Source organism: Belonocnema kinseyi, chromosome 5 (genome assembly GCF_010883055.1).
Source record: "Belonocnema kinseyi isolate 2016_QV_RU_SX_M_011 chromosome 5, B_treatae_v1, whole genome shotgun sequence".
Lineage (NCBI taxonomy): Eukaryota > Metazoa > Arthropoda > Insecta > Hymenoptera > Cynipidae > Belonocnema > Belonocnema kinseyi.
In genome coordinates, this window is record NC_046661.1 from 83,087,862 (window position 1) to 83,106,375 (window position 18,514).

The 18,514-nt window shown below is 27.1% G+C and overlaps 1 protein-coding gene across 1 annotated transcript in view; it reads right to left on the bottom strand.

Moving 5' to 3' along the window:
• Positions 1-1,406: 1,406 nt before the first annotated feature.
• The window catches only part of LOC117173747 (UHRF1-binding protein 1-like), a 99,497-nt gene continuing 82,389 nt past the window's right edge, over positions 1,407-18,514 (bottom strand). The window contains exons 15-16 of the mRNA XM_033362388.1: positions 13,236-13,383; positions 1,407-2,416 (exon numbers count right to left, since the gene is read on the bottom strand). Coding sequence (XP_033218279.1) covers positions 2,061-2,416; positions 13,236-13,383 — 504 coding nt within the window. The 3' untranslated portion in view covers positions 1,407-2,060. The remainder of the gene's footprint in view (positions 2,417-13,235; positions 13,384-18,514) is intronic.

An 18,514-nucleotide genomic window follows, 5' to 3' on the forward strand; every position in this document is an offset into this window, starting at 1 on the left:
AAGAATGTTAGAAAAAAATTTGTTTTTTAAAAACGATATTTTTCCCTTTAACATTTCTTTATCATAAATCGTTATTATAGAATTTTGTTATTTTATGTGAAAACAAAACATTTTTAAAATTATTTTTGAAATATTTCTTAATTAAAAGTGTTTAATAGGAAAAAGACAAAGTTTTATATGATTTAAAAAATTCAAATAATATTATCATTTACTATTTTAAAAAAACATCACTTTTTTTAATAAAAAAGTTGAAAGCTAACAAAAAATAAATATTTTAACAATAGTTTTTGTAATTATTTTTTTCTGTAGCTTCCTATCAATTAAAAAAAATTGAATTTTAATTAATCATGTCTAATTTTTTTTTAGAGAAAACATTTGTTATTTGCTTAAACAATTTAAAAAAAATTTTAATTGCCCATTAAAAAAATGATTTTTTTTATTGAAATTACATCATTTTTTAATAACTAGAATTGCTGTTACCTTTTTTTATTTCAATCTTTTTTTATGGAAACGTTTTACTTTTTTTTTACAGAAAAATAAAATTTTCTATGTCCTTAAGAATTTGAGTAATATTATCAGTAATTTCCTATGAACCAAAATTTTTGGTTTGAAAAAGTTTACAACTCACGAAAAATAAAAATTTTAACAAGTTTTGCAATTAATTTTTTCTCTCTAGCTACTTATCAATTAAAAAAAGATTGAATTTTAATTAATCATGTCTAATTTTTTTCAGAGAAAACATTTTTCGTAAGTTTGAAAATTTTTTATTAAAATTAATGTTTTTTATTTGAAATTACGTCATCTGCAATATCTGGAATTGCTGTTACCTCTTTTTTTATTTCAATCTCTTTTTATGGAAACGTTTCCATTTCTTTTCAAGAAAAATTCATTTTTTTTCTTAAGACACTAGAAATTTTTTCGGAAATATTTCCTAGTAAAAAGGGTTTAAGGAAAACATAAAATTTGCGATGCTTTTAAGAATTAAAATAATATTATCTGTCGACTCTCACGTTTAAAACTTACGAAAAATAATTATTTTAACAATATTTTTTTTAATTGATATTTTTCCTCTATCAATTTAAAAAAAATTGAATTTTAATCAATCATGGCTCATTTTTTTAGGGAAAATATTTGTTATTTTTTTAAAAAATATTTTTTTAAATTTTACAAATTTCCCATTAATAATAATAATTTTTATTTGAAATTCAAACAATTTCCAATAATTGGTGAGAAGCGAAAGTAAGAAAAATTTAATAGCAAAAAACATTATTAAAATATTTTTCGCGAATAATTTACTTTCTAAAGTTCAAAGTTTAAGAGAAAAATTGAAAAGTACATTTGAAAAAAAGGGAGGAAACACTGACCATAAAAAGGATTAAAAAAAAGGTAAAAACAAAAAATCTAAGCGTTAAAAACCTGAATATCTTTAACCAATAATGTAGTTTCTAAAATGGATAATTTAAAAAAAAAAGTAGAAAAGAAACAAATTTTTGTATTGAAATGTTCTGAGAATTTTCCGAAAAGCCTTTGACATTAGGCCCTGAATTTTTAAAAGACGTAAACAAATTTAGTATTTCAATTTTGTAATGTAAGAAATTTTTTACCAGAAAAAGAAAAGAAGTTAATTATTATCTTAAATATGCACCATTTACTTTTTCTGAGGGGGGTAAAAAAAACAATTTTTTAAATGGGCACCCTACCCTCTATACACGAATATTTGCATAAATATTTTTTAAAGATTAAATTGCAAGAGGGAGAAATTTCTTATGAATGGCCTTTCATTCATTCTGACTTTGGAAGGTGCTGATCGCATTTTGCTCCGTGTTGAGGCACGATTTTAACGATTGAGCGGCACTTGCTAGGCAAATTTTAACTCTGAAAAAAAATCTACCGGGGGGCCAAAATTAATGAAAAGCCTCCCTTTTTGGATTTGTCTCAGAGGAAAAAATAAAAACTGGGAAATGATTGATAAAATAGGGAGGAATGATTGGCGAGCCCGAGACCTAAGATTTGTTGGCGCTACAGCATTTGGAACAGTCGAAACATCCGGTTCCGGTGTGCTATCTTTTGATTGACCAGGAAGTTCTCGTACTGCTGCTGGGGCCGGCCCCAGCGAGTTGACCCTGGAGATTAGTCACTGCCTCCTGGAGGGATTTTTTCTCCTTCAGGAGAATCGAAATATTCTCTTGGGCCGTTTCCAGACAAGATCTGAGCATGTCTGATTCTTCTTTGATGAAGCGGAGTCGCGAATTCTCTTCTGAAAGTCGTTCTAAGGCTGCGAGACGTCGTTTTAATTCTTCATTGTCCGAATTGAGCTGCTGGCAACTTTGTCTGAGGGTGTTTAATTCCGAAGCACTTTTAGTCTGGATACTGTTCGATATTGTCGGGTTTGAGTTGCTTTCCGGAAGAGCATTTACTGGAAAAAAATCAAGAATCAGAAATGAGGAATCTCTTTTCTGGGTTTATTTTTCTGAAAAAAGCATCTCTTTTCAGGGCGGCCGCAAAACTTTATTCACAAAACTTCCTGAACATTAATATTACAGTGAACTTCCGCCTATTTTAACGGCCTTGAAACAAACACGATCGATAAATTGAAGGCTGGGGGAAACCCTCAACTCTAGCGCGACCTTCAGGTTATTTTTGTCAGGCGACATTCATTGGCTGCCCCGGCCTTGTATCAATGCGGACGCATGTGCCGAAAAGTGCGGGTCGATTTGAAATCAATAAATACGATCGATAATAATACAAAGAAATATTTAAAACAAAATTTTTAATTAAAAAAAATTAATTGAATCGAAACTAAGAAATAGCTTATTTCTTTAAGTAATTCATTATTAATGTAATATTACAAGTTTATATTTTGTAATTTTAAATAGATCCGCGCTTTTCAGCACATGCGCAGTTGGAAAAGTAGCTGTCTGTCAGCTTGCATGCATGTCAGTGTTTTTGTTGACGTACAACGTGACAAATATAACATTTCCTAGAAACAGTACAATTTACTAACTAAAAATCATTATAATATAATCAAAAAATGACTCAAATATTTCTCGGAATAATAAGTTTTGTAGCATGACGTCACGGTCATACTAGGATACGTGGAAGTGTGTGGAAGGTTAGCATAGTCCTTGACATAGAATTGCATACGCCTTTTTAAAGAAAATATTCTAAACTTAAAAGTATGTTATAAAGATTTGAATAATAATATTTTTCAAGTGGCTGAAGACCTTTCTGTTTTATGCAATACAATCAAATCTCTAAAATTTGAGGTCACCGTACAAAATCGACAAAATAGTGAAACGTGATTGAGGGAATAGATTCTACACTTGAGAAATATTACTATTCGTAAATTTATGACTTACTTTTACGTTTGGTATATTTTTTTCCAAAAATTTGTCTGCATTCCAATGACGTCATGCTAAAATACTCAATTGAAACCAACGAGGGCTTCCCGCTCTTCGGGCCTCTTTTTATTTGGTCATCCACTGACTCGAGCACAATTTCAAACAACCGCGCATTGGGGATTTTAAACATTATCACTCTATTCTAAATACCAAAATTCTAATTTTGTAACATTTTTAATATAAAGAAAATTTACAACAAATTAATGCAAAATAAAAACAGTTTCGGACGGTCCGCCCGTCCGAGAACTTCATTTTCCAAATCCTCTGATTTTTCCTTGACTAATTTTTCATTTTTCTTAATCATTAATATTTAAATAGCAGCACTTTAATCTTGTAATATTTTTGATACAAAATATTTAGTAAATGGAATAAAATTTATTTTAAACAAGAAAATGTATCTTCTACTTTTTAATGATGACATTTTAACAACAAAGAACTTGAATTTTGAATATAATAACTGAATTTTCAACCTAAAAAGATAAATTCCCAACAGAAAAGTGTCATAGTTTAACTTTCAAATTGAAAAAAGATAAAATTTATACACAAGAAAAAGAATTTAAGAACTAACAGGACGAATTTTTAACAAATAAAAATTTTTCACCCTAGAAAAAAATAAAAGTTTATCTAGATTATTGAACCTTCAAGTCGAATTTTCAAAAAAGACATTTCAAACCAAAAAAGGAGATTTGTCAACTAAATAAAATCAATATTAAAAAATGGAAAAGTTACATTTTTAGTTGAAAAATTATTTTTAAATAAAAAACGGCTTTTTGAATAAACAGTTACATTTTCAAACAAAGACATAAGCCTTCAATACATTTTTTTACCATTTAGCCCAAGTTGTTGAATTTTCAATTAAAAAAGACTATTTTTTAACAAGATAGTTAAACTTTCAACCAAAGAAATGAATGTTTAACTATAAATATAAATTATAAAAAAATAATTTCTTAACAAAGCGATTCAACCAAATATTTTAAACAAAATAATTGAATTCTTAAACAAAAGAAAATAATTTTTAACAAAAAAGTTGCATTTGCATTAAAAAAATTAAATTTCTACTAAAAAATATGAATATTTAAATAAAAAAGAAAAAATTTCGAAAAATTAATTAAATTTTCTGTTTAAAAAGATTTTAGTGAACTTTCAACGATCAAGATTTAGTTGAAATTTTACCCATGTAGTTGAATTTTCAGTTAAAAGAGATCGTTTTCTAAGAAAATATTTCAACTGAAAAAATTATTTTTCAGCTAAAAATATAAATCTTAATAAAATTATTTCTTAAGAAATGATTTAATCAAATGTTTCTCAAGTCATTACTCAAGTAAAGAAGAATCATTTTTAACCAAAAAGTAGCATTTTCATAGAAAAAAATTTTTTTTAGTAAAAAAGATGAATTTTTAAATCAACAAGATAACTTTACAAAATATTTTAATTTTCAATCTAAAAAGTTGAGTTTTTATCCAGAGTGGATGAATTCAATAAAAATGTTAAATTTTATGCCAAATTAGTTGTTTTTTATTCAAAGAATGAATAAATTTCTTTTAAAACAAATGAATTTTTATTTATAAACAAAAACAAATTTTCAAAAAAATATTTGAACTTTCATCCAAAAAAGATTCCAGTTGACTTTTCAAGATAAGAATACAAAACTTTTAACAAAAAATAATTCTGTATGAAATAGTTTCATTTTTATTCAACAAAGATGAAATTTGTAATAAAACTTATGAATTTTTAATAAAAAACGATACATTTTTTTAAAGTTCAACTTTCATTAAGAAAATATTTCAGTTCATTTTTGCCCTAGAAAGATAAAATTTCTCTTAAAACAGATAAATTTTTTTTTAATGCACAAGAATAGTTAAATTGTCATCCAGAAAAAATTTCAGTTCTCTTTTTACCATAAAAATATTAAATTTAAACAAAAAGTAAATTTTTTACGAATTAGTTGTATTTTCAAGGAAACAGAAGAAGTTTAAAAGTATGAATTTTCAACCCAATACTAGCATTTTTATTCAAGAAGGATGTAATTTCTGATAATGCAGATGAATTTTAAAATCAAGAAGACAAACATTTAAAAAAGAGTTGAATTTTCAACCGTATAGTTGGATTTTTATTCAAGAAAAATAAAACTTCTAAAACAGATGAATTTAAAAAGGAACCTTAAAATTAATAGTTAAATTTTTATCCAAAGAAGATTTCAGTTTACTTGCAACATTTTATTCAAGAAAGATGAAATTTTTACTAAAATAGATGAATTTTTACTAAAATAGATGAATTTTTAATAAAAATTGAAAATTTTTGTTTTTAATTGAATTTTCATCCAGAAAAGATTTCGGTTCTCTTTTAACACCAAAATATTCAACTTAATTAATTAAATTTCAAAAGCTTCAAATTGCCCAGATTTCAAGTTAAAATATTTGATTTTCAATAAATAAAGGAATTTTCAACCAAAAAGATCAATGTTTAACCAAGAAGATTAATTTTCGTACAAACAAAAAAATTAAGAAAAAAAGTTAAATTTTCAATTGAGAAGATGAATTTTCAATTAGGATATGAATTTTCCAACCGAAAATATGAATTTTTTTAAAAGAAATTATTTTTGAACCAAATAAATGAAATTTCAACCCAAAAATATAGGTTTAAAAAAATAATTTAATCTAAAACAGTTAAATTCAAACAAAAAATACGAATTTTTAACTTTCTGTGAAATAATTAAATTTTATACAAAATAGCAGAATTTTCAAACAAAAAGTATAACTTTTCAACCATGTAGTTGCATTTTTATCCAACAAAGATGATTGGAATCTGAAAAAAAGGAACACTTCTCTCCCCTCCTTTTTATTTATTTTTTATTTTATTTTATTTCATTTTTATTTTTGCCTTGATAAGGGTGCTGTATGAGTGCCGGAACGTTGGTGATTATTATACATACTTTTTTAAGTTTTTTTAAATCCAAATTTGGTCGTTAGATTCTTGATTTTATTTTCAGGAATTATTTTCATCAATTTGATTATTGGACGTTAAAAAAGGATTTTACATAGGATTGTTTTCCTATTTAAATATCCTAAATTTGAATCAAAATAAGAATTGTAAATAATAAGTTAATTTTCTGATAAATAGACAAATTTTTAACCAAAAAGCATAACTTTTTTTTATCAAATTTGTTTTTATTTTTAAACCAAACTGTTTTATTTTTGTCCAGGAAAAATGAAAATTTTACTAAAACAGGTACATTTTTAAACCTAAAGACAAATTTTCGAAAACAGAGTTGAATTTTCATAAAAAAATATTTGAATTGAATTTTTAACTCGAAAAAAAGGAACTAAAAAAAATAAATCCTCTACAAAATTGTTGAATTTCCAACAAAACAGTTTCATTTTCATCAAAAAAAGATTAAATTTGTACTAAAACAGATGAATTTATAATAAAAATTGACCATTTTTTAAAAAGTTAAATTCTCATCCAGAAAGGATTTCAGTCCTTTTTAGCACCAAAAGATTAAACTTAAAGAAACAGTAAACTTTCTGCGAAATAATTAAATTTTCAACAAAACAGCAAAATTTTCAAACAAAAAATATGAATTTTCAACAAAATTTCAACAAAACAAAACCAAATAGTTTTATTTTTGTCCAAGAAAAATGAAAATTTTATTAAAACAGGTACATTTTTAAACCGAAAGACAAATTTTCGAAAAAAGAGTTGAATTTTCATAAAAAAATATTTGAATTGAATTTTTGACTGGAAAAAAAGGAACTAAAAAGAAGTAAATCCTCTAGAAAATTGTTGAATTTCCAACAAAACAGTTGTACTTTTATCAAAAAAATATGAAATTTGTACTAAAACTGGTGAATTTTTAATAAAAGTTGAAAAAATATTTTTAAGTTGAATTTTCATCCAGAAAAGATTTCAGTTCTTTTTCTGCGAAATATTTAAATTTTCAACAAGACAGCAGAATTTTCAAACAAAAAGTAGGACTTTTCAACAAAACAAAACAAAATAGTTGTATTTTTGTCCAAGAAAAATGAAAATTTTACTAAAGCAGGTAAGCGTTTCAACAAAAGGACAAATTTTCAAAAACAGAGTGGAATTTTCATTTAAAAAATATTTGAATTGACTTTTTAACTAAAAAATAGGAATTAAAAAAAAAGTAAATCCTCTAGAAAATTGTTGAATTTTCAACAAACTGTTGTATTTTTATCAAAAAAAGATGAAATTTTTACTAAAACAGGTGAATTTTTAATAAAAATTGACATTTTTTTTTAAAGTTGAATTTTCATGCAGCAAAAATTTCAGTTCTTTTTTGAATACCAAAATATTAAACTTAAAGAAACGGTCAACTTTCTGCGAAATAATTAAATTTGCAACAAAACAGCAGAATTTTAAAACAAAAAGTACGACTTTTCAACAAAACAAAACCAAATAGTTCTATTTTTGTCCAAGAAAAATGAAAATTTTACTAAAACGGGTAAAATTTTAAACCAAAGGAGATATTTTCAACAAAAGAGTTGAATTTTCATTAAAAGAAGAATTGAATTGACTTTTTAAGACAAAAATAGGAATTTTAAATAAAAAGTAAATTTTCTAGGAAACAGTTTAATCTTCAACAAAAGAGTTGACATTTTTCCAATAATATCCAATATTGCTACTAAAAAAGATAAATTTCAAGTCAAAAAGACAAATTTCCAGATAAAATATTTTTCATCCAAAAAAATTTCAGTTGACTTATCAGAAACAAAATGTGAATTTTACAAAAAAGTTTAATCTTCTACGAAAAATGCTAAATAATTAACCAAAAAAGACAAATTTTTAACAAAACAGTTGAATTTGCAACCAAAAAGGATGTCTTTTCAAGAAAATGGTTAAATTTTCAACCAAATAATAAAATTTGTAACTAAAAATATAATCTTTAGGAGAAAATTTTTGCGTATTTGCAAAAATGACCTATATGAGTGTACCATGGGCTGACTTTATCTTGAAAAAGTGACTTGAGAGAAAAAAAGTGGGTAAAAATGACCCGATTTCCAAGTTTTTCCTGACTTGCGGCCACCCTGTCTCTAACAGCATGCTTCTGCTCTCGTGCTTTTCTAATTTTCTATAATATCTACACTATAGAATGCTTAAATTCTTCGGCAAAATTCGCAAAATAAAAAAATATCTAAGTGTGCTTTCGATAAGCAAAAAAAGCTAGATCTAATTTCTACTTGTGTGGTACAAATGCTCACATTCGACGATAGACCTTCCGAATGCAAAGAACAATTATACAATATACAATAAAAAATCAAAACTAGAAACTCTGCCACTTGTTTTGCTAAATTTTCGATCCGTATTCTATAAATTCAAATGACCAATTCTAAAATACAAATTTTAGCAAATCTAAATTTACTTGATAAAAGCTTCTAATCTTGTCGATACAAAATGAGAATAAAAAGCTGGAGGATCAGGGCCTAAAACGTTTTAAATTTCGGACTAATTATCTTTTGTTTATCATCCATAAAAAGAAACCGAAATTTGACTCACAAAAATTCTCTAAAAACAGGGAGAATAGGAATATTTTCGATAAAAATTCGGGAATAATTTTTTTTTAATTAATGCAAGCACAATAATTAATTAAATTTGAAACGTTTTGAATTTCTCATATTTCAAGTGAAAATATTTGATTTCCAATAAAAGAATGGAATTTTTAACCAAAAAAGTTTTCAATTAAAAAACTTATTTTCAAATGAAAAACTGATTTAAAAATAAAATTCGAATTTTTCAATCAAATATAAAATATAAACAAAAAAATTAATTTTGAACCAAAGAGATAAAATTTCAACCCAAAAATATTGGTTTAAAAAAATAATTAAATCTAAAACAATAAAAACGATTTTTTTTACAAAAAATTTAATTATCAACCAAGCAAAAGGTTTTTCAGTAAAAACTGAACAATTTGTTACCCAAATTGTTGAATTTTCTACAAAATAGTTAAATTTCCCACCCAAAAATATAAATTTTAAACAAAAGAGTTAATTTTCAACCAAAAAGATACATTTTCAACTAAGAAGATTAATTTTCTACAAATATTTTTTTTTCAAGAAAAAATAGTTAAATTTGCAATTAAGGAGATGCATGTTTAAATAAAATAATGAATCTGCAATCCAAAAAAATTAAGTTTTTTAATTCTTTAACTTTAATAAAGTAGTGTAATTTTCAAACAAATAAGATTTTAATTTTTATTTAAAAACAGTTGAAATCAACTAAAAAATACGAATGTTCAACAAAATAGTTCATCCTGAACTAAAACCGATTAATTATCAAATAGAAAAAAATTTAATTTCTACCAAAAGAGATGAACTGTCAATCTTAAAACACGAATTTTCAACAAAAGAGAGATTTTCAGGCAAGAAAGAAAAAAGTTTCAACCAAATTCTTAAATTTTCAAGCCAAAATATTAATTTTCTACAAAATATTCGAATTTTCCAAACGAAAATATGAATTTTTAAGAAAATAGTTACTTTTGAACTAAATAGTTAAATCTACAAATAAAATAGATCAATTTTAGCCAAAAAAATTAGGTCTCTACCAAAACAGAAGAACTTTTGAACCAAAAAATACGAATTTTCGACAAGAGAGAATTTTATAAAAGAAAGAAAAAAGTTTCAATCATATTCTTTAATTTTGTATTCAAAATATGAATTTTCTATCAAATTTGTACGTGAATTTTTCACCCGAGATTATGAATTTTCAACGAAAAAGTCGATTTTTTAATCAGATAGTTGATCTTTTATTCGAAACACTGTTTAATTTACAATAAAAAACAATTAAATTCAAACAAAAAATACGAATTTTCATCCAAATATTTTCATTATTAACCAAGAAAGGTTTTTCAGTCAAGAAAAAAAAACAAATTGCAACCAAATTGTTGAATTCTCAATCCAAATATTTTTTATATTAAGTATTTTATACAAAAAAGTTGAATTTTTCACCTGAAAATATGAATTTTCAACAAAAAAGTTAATTTTAAACAAAACAGTTGAATCCTCAATCAAAATATATTAATTTTTAGCCACAAAAATTAAATTTCTACCAAAAGAAATGAACTTTTAAACCAAAAAGACAAATTTTCAACAAACGAGAGATTTTCAGACAAGAAAGAAAAAAGTTTCAACCAAAATCTTAAATGTTCAGGTCGAAATATGAATTTCCAACAAAATATTTAATTTTCAACAAAAAAGTACATTTTCAAAAAACAAAAAGCTAAGTTTTTGACGAGAACGTTCAATTTGAACCAAATAGTTGATATTTTAATGAAACACAGTGTAATTTACAAAGAAAAACAGTTAAATTCAAACAAAAAATACGAATTGTTATCAACCAATAAAGGCTTTTCAGTCAAGAAATAAATCAATTACAACCAAATCTTTGAATTTTCAATCAAAAATACGTATTTTATACAAAATAGATAAATTTTTTAGCCGAAAATATAAATTTTCAACGAAAAATTTAATTTAAAAAAAATAGTTGATATTTTAATCAAAGCATTTTAATTAAAAATTGAACACAGTTTAATTCATACAAAAAATAAGCATTTTCTACAAAATAATTGAGTTTTTCATCCGAAAATATGAATACAATTTAACTACAATGTTGAAAATTCATATTTTTTGGTAGAACATTAATCTTCTTGGTTTATAATTATTTTTTTAGGTAGAATTTTAGTTGACAATTCATCTCTTTGATTTGAAATTGAATTATTTTGTTGAAAAATCGATGTTTTTTGGTAGAAAATTGATTTTTTACGGAAACCTTTACTATTCCACATCCCCCGTTAAAAATTAATCTTTTGATTTGACGTAATTTTTTACGGAAATTAGTTGTTTTAATTAAAAATGTAATTATTCCATTTTCAGCCAAAATTGATCTTTTTAGATGAAACTTCAACTATTTGGTGGAAAACTTATCTAGTTTGTTGAAAACTCGTTCTCTTTGGTAGAAAATTAATTTTCTTGGTTGAAAATTAATTTGTTGGCAAAAAATTTAATAATTGGGTTAAAAACTCATTTTTTTCGTTTGTGATTCATAATTTTAGTCGACAATTTATCATTTGGTTTAAAAATAAAATATTTTGTCAAAAAATTGTTGTCTTTGGTCGAATTTTTATTTCTTAACTGGAACATTAACTATTCCAGTTCCTCTGTCAAAAATTAATTTTTTAAATAAAAATGTAATTATTCCATTTTTAGTCGAAAATTGATCTTTTTTAGATGAAAATTCAATCATTTGGTGCAAAATTTATCTCGTTGTTGGAAAATTAATATTCTTGGTTGAAAATGAATTTTTTTGATAGAAAGTTTAACAATTTTGTTAATAACTGATTTTTTTGTTTAAGATTCATAATTTGAGTTAAAAATTTATCTCTTTGGTTTAAAAATGAACTATTTTGTCAAAAAATGGTTGTCTTTGGTCGAAAATTTATATTTTTAACTTAAACTTGAACTATTCCAGTTCCTCTGTTAAAAATTAATTTTTTATTCGATTTTTTTACTGAATATTAATTTTTTAATTATAAATGTAATTTTTCCATTTTTAGTCAAAAATTGATCTTTTTTAGATGAAAATTCAATCCTTTGGTGGAAAATTCATCTCGTTGTTGGAAAATTAATCGTCTTGTTTGAACATGATCTTTTTTTGCTACAAAATTTAACAATTTGGTTAAAAAATAATTTTTTTATTCAAGATTTATAATTTTAGTCAATTTAACATTTGTTTTAAAAATGAACTATTTTGTCAAAAAAATGTTTGCTTTGGTTGAAAATTTAATTTTTAACTGAAACCTTAACTATTCCAGTTCCTCTATTAAAAATTAATTTTTTTCGTTGATTTCTTTTTTTAATTAAAAATTTAATTAATCCATTTTTAGTCAAAAATTGATCTTTTTTAGATGAAAATTCAATCATTTGGCCGAAAACTCACCTGGCTGTTGGAAAATTAATATTCTTGGTTGACAATTAATTTTGTTGGTAAAAAATTTAACAATTTTGTTAATAACTCATTTTTTGGCTCAAGTTTCATAATTTCAGTTGACAGTTTATCTCTTTGGTATCAAAAATTAACAATTTTGTCAAAAAGTGGTTGTCTTTGGTCTACAATTTATTTTTTTTTAAAACCTTCACTATCTTTTTTAGAAGAAAATTCAATCAATTATTGGAAAATTCATCTAACGTGTTGAGAACTCGTCTTTTTTGGTCGAAAATTAATAGTCTCGGTTGAAAAAAAATGTTTTTAGTTAAAAATTTAACTACTTGGTTAAAAATTGAATAATTTTGTGAAAATTATATTTTGAGTAGAAAATTAAAATACTTTATAAGAAAATTACACTATTTTGTTCACAATTAACTTTTTTTGTGAAAATTTTTTATTTTTTGGTGGAAAATTAATTTTCTTAGTTGAAGTATCATTCTCCGGTTGAAAATACAACTATTTGATTAAAAATTAATCTACTTTTTTTAAATTAAACAATTTTGTTAAAAAGTCTCTTTTTTCTTGAATTCAACTGTTTTTTTTTTGTTTAGAAAATTTAACAATTTTGTTAAATCATTTTAGAAAATTCATGCATTTTTTTAAATACGGGAAAGACTGTGAAGCCCGCGATAAATAAATGGCAATATTCATCATTAATAGACTAAACAATAATAGTTAAAATAAATATTAAAATTTATTTTTTATATTTTAAAAAATATTTTTTAAGAAACCTAGAACAATTTTAGGCCCGCGAAGAATCACAAGTGGCAGTAAAAAAATGTTAAAACAACTTTTTTAAAGGCAAATTTATAAAAAAAAATAAAAAATACTTACCAACTGGTTCAATATGGAAAACTCCGTCGAGACCTCGTGATATCCTCAGTCTAGAAATTTTCAGATCGATCGGAATTGGACCTGGAGATGTGATATTGTTTGGAGGGCGATCTTCATTTAAAGTTAATGTTATATTTTCAAGCAGAATCTGTAAATTAATAAAAAAAAAACTCTGAAATTGAAATTATTCTAAAATCTTTAAAAAAACTTTTAGGAAAAAAAATGATTTGAATATTTATTTTGTTTGGTGGAACATTTTTAACAGAAAATGTAACTATTCAAGTTGAAGATTCTTCATTTTAGTTGAAAATTCATCTCTGTGAAAATCCATTTTTTCTTATTGAGAATTGATCTGGTTTGATTAAAAATTGAACGATTAAACGAACTTACCTGTAAGTGAAGTTCGATCGCAATTATATGAAGAAGCCTCTTTCAAAGAGATTACAGAATGTAGTATTCCCTTCATCTCGCTAGATGTCACGACGTTCAGAGTGGGGGGAAGAAAATTTTCCCCCATACGCTACTACTTTGCGCGTTCCAAGCCAACCTCATATCTTTAAAGTATTTAAAATTGCTAAGTTCTTATTAGGGTTTAGGGATTTAGAGAAAAACCCAAAACAATTTCTAGAATTTTTTGATGGGGTGGGACTGTAATCTCTTTGAAAGAGGCTTCTTCATATAATTGCGATCGAACTTCACTTACAGGTAAGTTCGTTCAATCGTTCAATTATACTTCAGTCGCCTCTTTCTTGCGATTATTATAAATAGATATTTTAAATAGAGCTGTCATTTATTAAACACTCACTCTTGTTTGTTGGTTTTTTTTTTAAATAGGTAGTACAAATAATACCAAACAAATTAAAATTAAAATGAGCGTCCTTTTACAACTAGTACCTCTTATAATTCTAAAACAGCAGAGGCAAAGTTATCTTTGTTTACAAGTATAGGTCGATTATAAAATGTGGCAAACGTTTGCGAACTTTCAGACCATCCTGCTGTACGTCTTATTGTGTTTAAATCGACTCCTTTAGCTAAGGCAGCCGATGTAGACGCATGTCTTGTTGAATGCGAGAAAAAACAGATATATCGATACCGCTTTTTTCTAGTACCTTTTTAATTCATTTACTAATGGTTTGAGAAGTGACAGCCGCATGTGGCTTTTTAATCGCTAGAAATAGTTTAACTTCATTTCCCCTTACTTGTCTAGTAACATTTATATATTCTCTTAGTGTAGATGATAAGCATACATTAGAGTTTTGATTGAACTTGGGTAAAGTTAACAAAGGCTGACACCTACCAGGACTCGACGTTTTTATAAGATCTGAGATTCTTATCTCTACAACTTGTGGAGTTGAGCGGATATTACTTAATTTAATATTAGATAAAGTCTGTGCCCTATGCCCTGTACTTAACGCTAGTAGTACTACTACTTTGTAAGTTCAATCTTTCAACTTTAAACTTTGTAAAGGGTACAGCTTCTTTAAATAATCTAGGACTATTGATACATCCCATGTGTGAGAATACTTCGGGTTAGCCAGTCTCAATCTAAATGCACCTTTTATGAATCTACTGATAATTGCATCATCACCTATCTTATCTTGAGAAATGAGGGATATTGCTGAACGAAAATTATTTAGAGAGCTGTAAGAAACGCCCTTTTTAAAGCTTGCTGTCAAAAACCTAATTAGAGTATTTCTCTTTGGCGCGTAAAAATCGAATTTATTTTTCTCTCAAAACAACCACCATTGTCGCAAGGCCGATTCGTATTGCTTAGCTGTCGCCGGAGCAAGAGATGCCAATAGTATATCTAACGCATCTGTAGGAACATTTTTTCTTAAGAAGACTTCACTGATACTGCGCCTGCCATTAAAAACAGGTGGTTCGCTTGTGGGTGAACTTTCCTTCTGCATGGGGATAATAATAAATTAACATCTGGATTGAAAATAAGGGGATTTCCTACCAGCATTTCTAAAAATAAAGGGTACCATGGTTGCCCTGGCTAACGAGGCACTACAATAATACCTGATGCATTATCCTGTTTGATTTTCACAAGAGTTTTTAAAATTAAGTTAAAAGGTGGAAATGCATAAATTCTTAGATTTATCCATTCTACCGTAAATGAATCAATTTGTAGGGCTTCTGGATCGGGTTTCCACGAGAAAAAATTTTTACATTTAGAGTTATTCCCACAGGCAAATAAATCCACACTTGGACAACCAAATCTTTTAACAATTAACTGAGATGCTTTATTATTCAGCTCCCATTCCGCGTCATTATTTTTCATTGTAGATAATCTGTTAGCTTGTTTATTATCAATTGATGCTATATAGGATGCAAACAAGAAAATCCTTTTGTTTTTTGCCCACTGCCAGATGTCTTTAGCCAGTTTATTATAGGAAGGATAGCGCACACCGCCCATCTTATTAATATAAGATATGGCTGTTGTGTTGTCACTCCTAAGCAGGACTTGGCAGTTACTTAATTGATCTGCTAACCTTTCTAATGCAAATTTTACTGCTAAAAGCTCTCTGCAATTTATATGAAACTTCTTTTGCTCATCAACCCAAAATAGATAAACCTGATCTAAACTATTCGTAGCACCCCAACCTGTGCCAGAAACATCTGTATAAATTTCCATTATGAAATCACCTGTTTTAATAGAGTTTATCGTAACCGGTAATGCATTCATCCACCAATTTAAATCACAAATAATAGACTTTGGAATCAACATCTTTCTGTCATAATCAAAGTTATTTGATGTTAATGCTAAACATTTTTCTCTTTCTAAGGATCTTGTATATAACATTCCATACTCTACTGCTGTACAAGCAGCAGTTAATTTCCCTATGATATGTGCAAATTCCTTGACTAAACAAGAAGACTTCGTGAGAAATGACCTTATTTCTATTTCTAAATTTCGTCTTTTTTCATCTGGTAGTTCAATACAATATTGTATTGAATTAATAATAAGACCGTGAAATTTGCATCTTGTAGATCGTGTAAGATTACTTTTCCTTTTGTTTACTAAAAATCCCAAAAAATTTAATAAGGAAACTGTATCTTTTGTATTTTGTTTGCAAGATTCAAAATCCTTAGCCACGCATAACATATCATCAAGGTATATTACTGACATCAGTCCTTTCGTTCTTAAATTATTTACAACAGGCTTCATCAGTTTCGTGAAAATAAACGGGCTTATATTCAAACCGAATGGTAAGCAAGTAAACTGAAAAAGTTTCCCAAAGAATTCAAACCTTAAAAACTTTCTACTGTCTTCATGAATGGGAACCATGTAATAAGCATCTACTAAGTCGATGGTGCACATAAAAAAACCCGGAAAAACTAATTTTACAGCCGTTCTAAGGTCCTCTATTTTAAAATGATCTTTTCTGATAAACTCGTTCAACTTTTTTAGATTTAAAATGAAGCGAAATGATCCATCTGGTTTACGTACAAGAAAATAGGTCGATAAAAATTGATTCTTATCTGGTCTGCAAGGTTCTATGGCGCCCTTTGCTAATAGTGAGTCTATTGCTTGTTGACAGTTATTTACTTCTTTGACTGAATCAAATTTAACGAACGATATCTTTCCCTGTTCTACTTTCGGATCAAATTTTATCCTAAAACCCTTAATACAATTTAAAATAAAGTTATATGATATAATCGTTAACTAATTTTCCAAATAGTATTTCAATCTTCCTGCAACCTTACTTAAAACTTATTTGAATTTTCCCTGCATCCTCGTTTTGTACCCCTGGAACTGTGCTTTTTGGTTGAATGGCTGATTTTGTGGCCTGTTTTTGAAGTACAGTCGCGGTCTTGCTTGAGTCGACGGGTGGCCTTGGAAGTAGCCTGATGAATTGGGAAACGACCTTTTTCCCAGCAGGCTGCTTGAGTTTAAAGCCTGTCTTTGAGATGGTGGTATATGAAATTTTTGCCCAGGATTTTTCCTTAAGGAAACAGCTACTCTATCCATACTTCTTGCTTCTTTAATTTTTTCTGCTAGGTTTTTACTAACTAAAAATTCCTCTGACTTTGTGTCTTCAAGCACAGTTCTTGTTTCTTTATCAACCCCGGCTAGAACAAAGGCAATCCTAGACTTAGTCTGACTGTGTATCATGTCTGCGATGAGTTTTCCTGCATCATGTAAGCGTTCTAATAAGAGAACTTTATCGACACTTTCCTTTTCCTCGATAAGTGTAGACATAACCGATCCAATAGAGGCCAGGGCGGACCCCACCGATTGTTGTCTCTTAGCCATGTAAGTGTCTCTAGTCTTAGAGTGTTTTGGTAGTTTTAGTGAAATTTTTGGATTTAATTGAAGTACCTCTAATCCGTCAGGACATTTGTACTTTTCTAATAAGTTCTCCCTTTCCTCTTTCTCTATTCCATTTGAAACCCAATATTTCCATCTTTTGTGAATTGACAAATGAACCTTCAATTTTAAGGCTTTAGATTCGAGTGGATCCTGACCAAAAATCTCTACAATTTCATCATCGATATCCGCTTCATCTTTTTCTTTCTCTTCAACTATCTTGTTCAAGGCGTTCTCTTTACCATCTAAAAAGGCGTAATTCACTTATATGAGACTTATCCATAGTAAAATTTATAAATAAGCTAAGTTCCATTTATTTATATCTTGATATGTATATGCGTCTTACGAGCGCGGTTTATTTTCTGAATTTATAATCATAAGAGAAACAAGAAAAAATGGCCGCTTGGTTTACCCTTATCAAGTCAGTATGTCCTGCGAGCTCACATATAACCGTTTCGTCTCTAGTGAGAGAGAACAAGATTCAAACATGGCGGCTTTGACTGAGCCGTGTGTCATGCGAGCACACATGCTTATGCCTGTTCAATGGCCCATTCCCAAGCAGTGTAGGAAATAGAAGACATAAATTAGAACGTCTTGCGAGCGTTTTAATATCAAGTAGGAATATTTTGTATGTTACACCACTTAAAATGTTGTTCCAAGGTTTCATCTCTATTCGAACCCCTTAAACAACAAATAACTTCCACCTGTGTGATGGAGAGAAAAACTGAAAATCCCAAACATTATGTCTATCTAGGATTAACCATACCTTCTGAATTTTTCTTCACCGAATTTTCATTGCTGATTAGGGTTAATGGAGTCATCTTCTGAATTACTCTTGTCATCACCACTTCCTTCTGCATCGCGTTCAACAGACTCGAATCCTCGAAATCCTTCTTCTTCCTGACGAGCTTGCAATTCTTCCAGCTGTTCTTTTAAACGCTTAAATTCTACACTCAATAGCTCC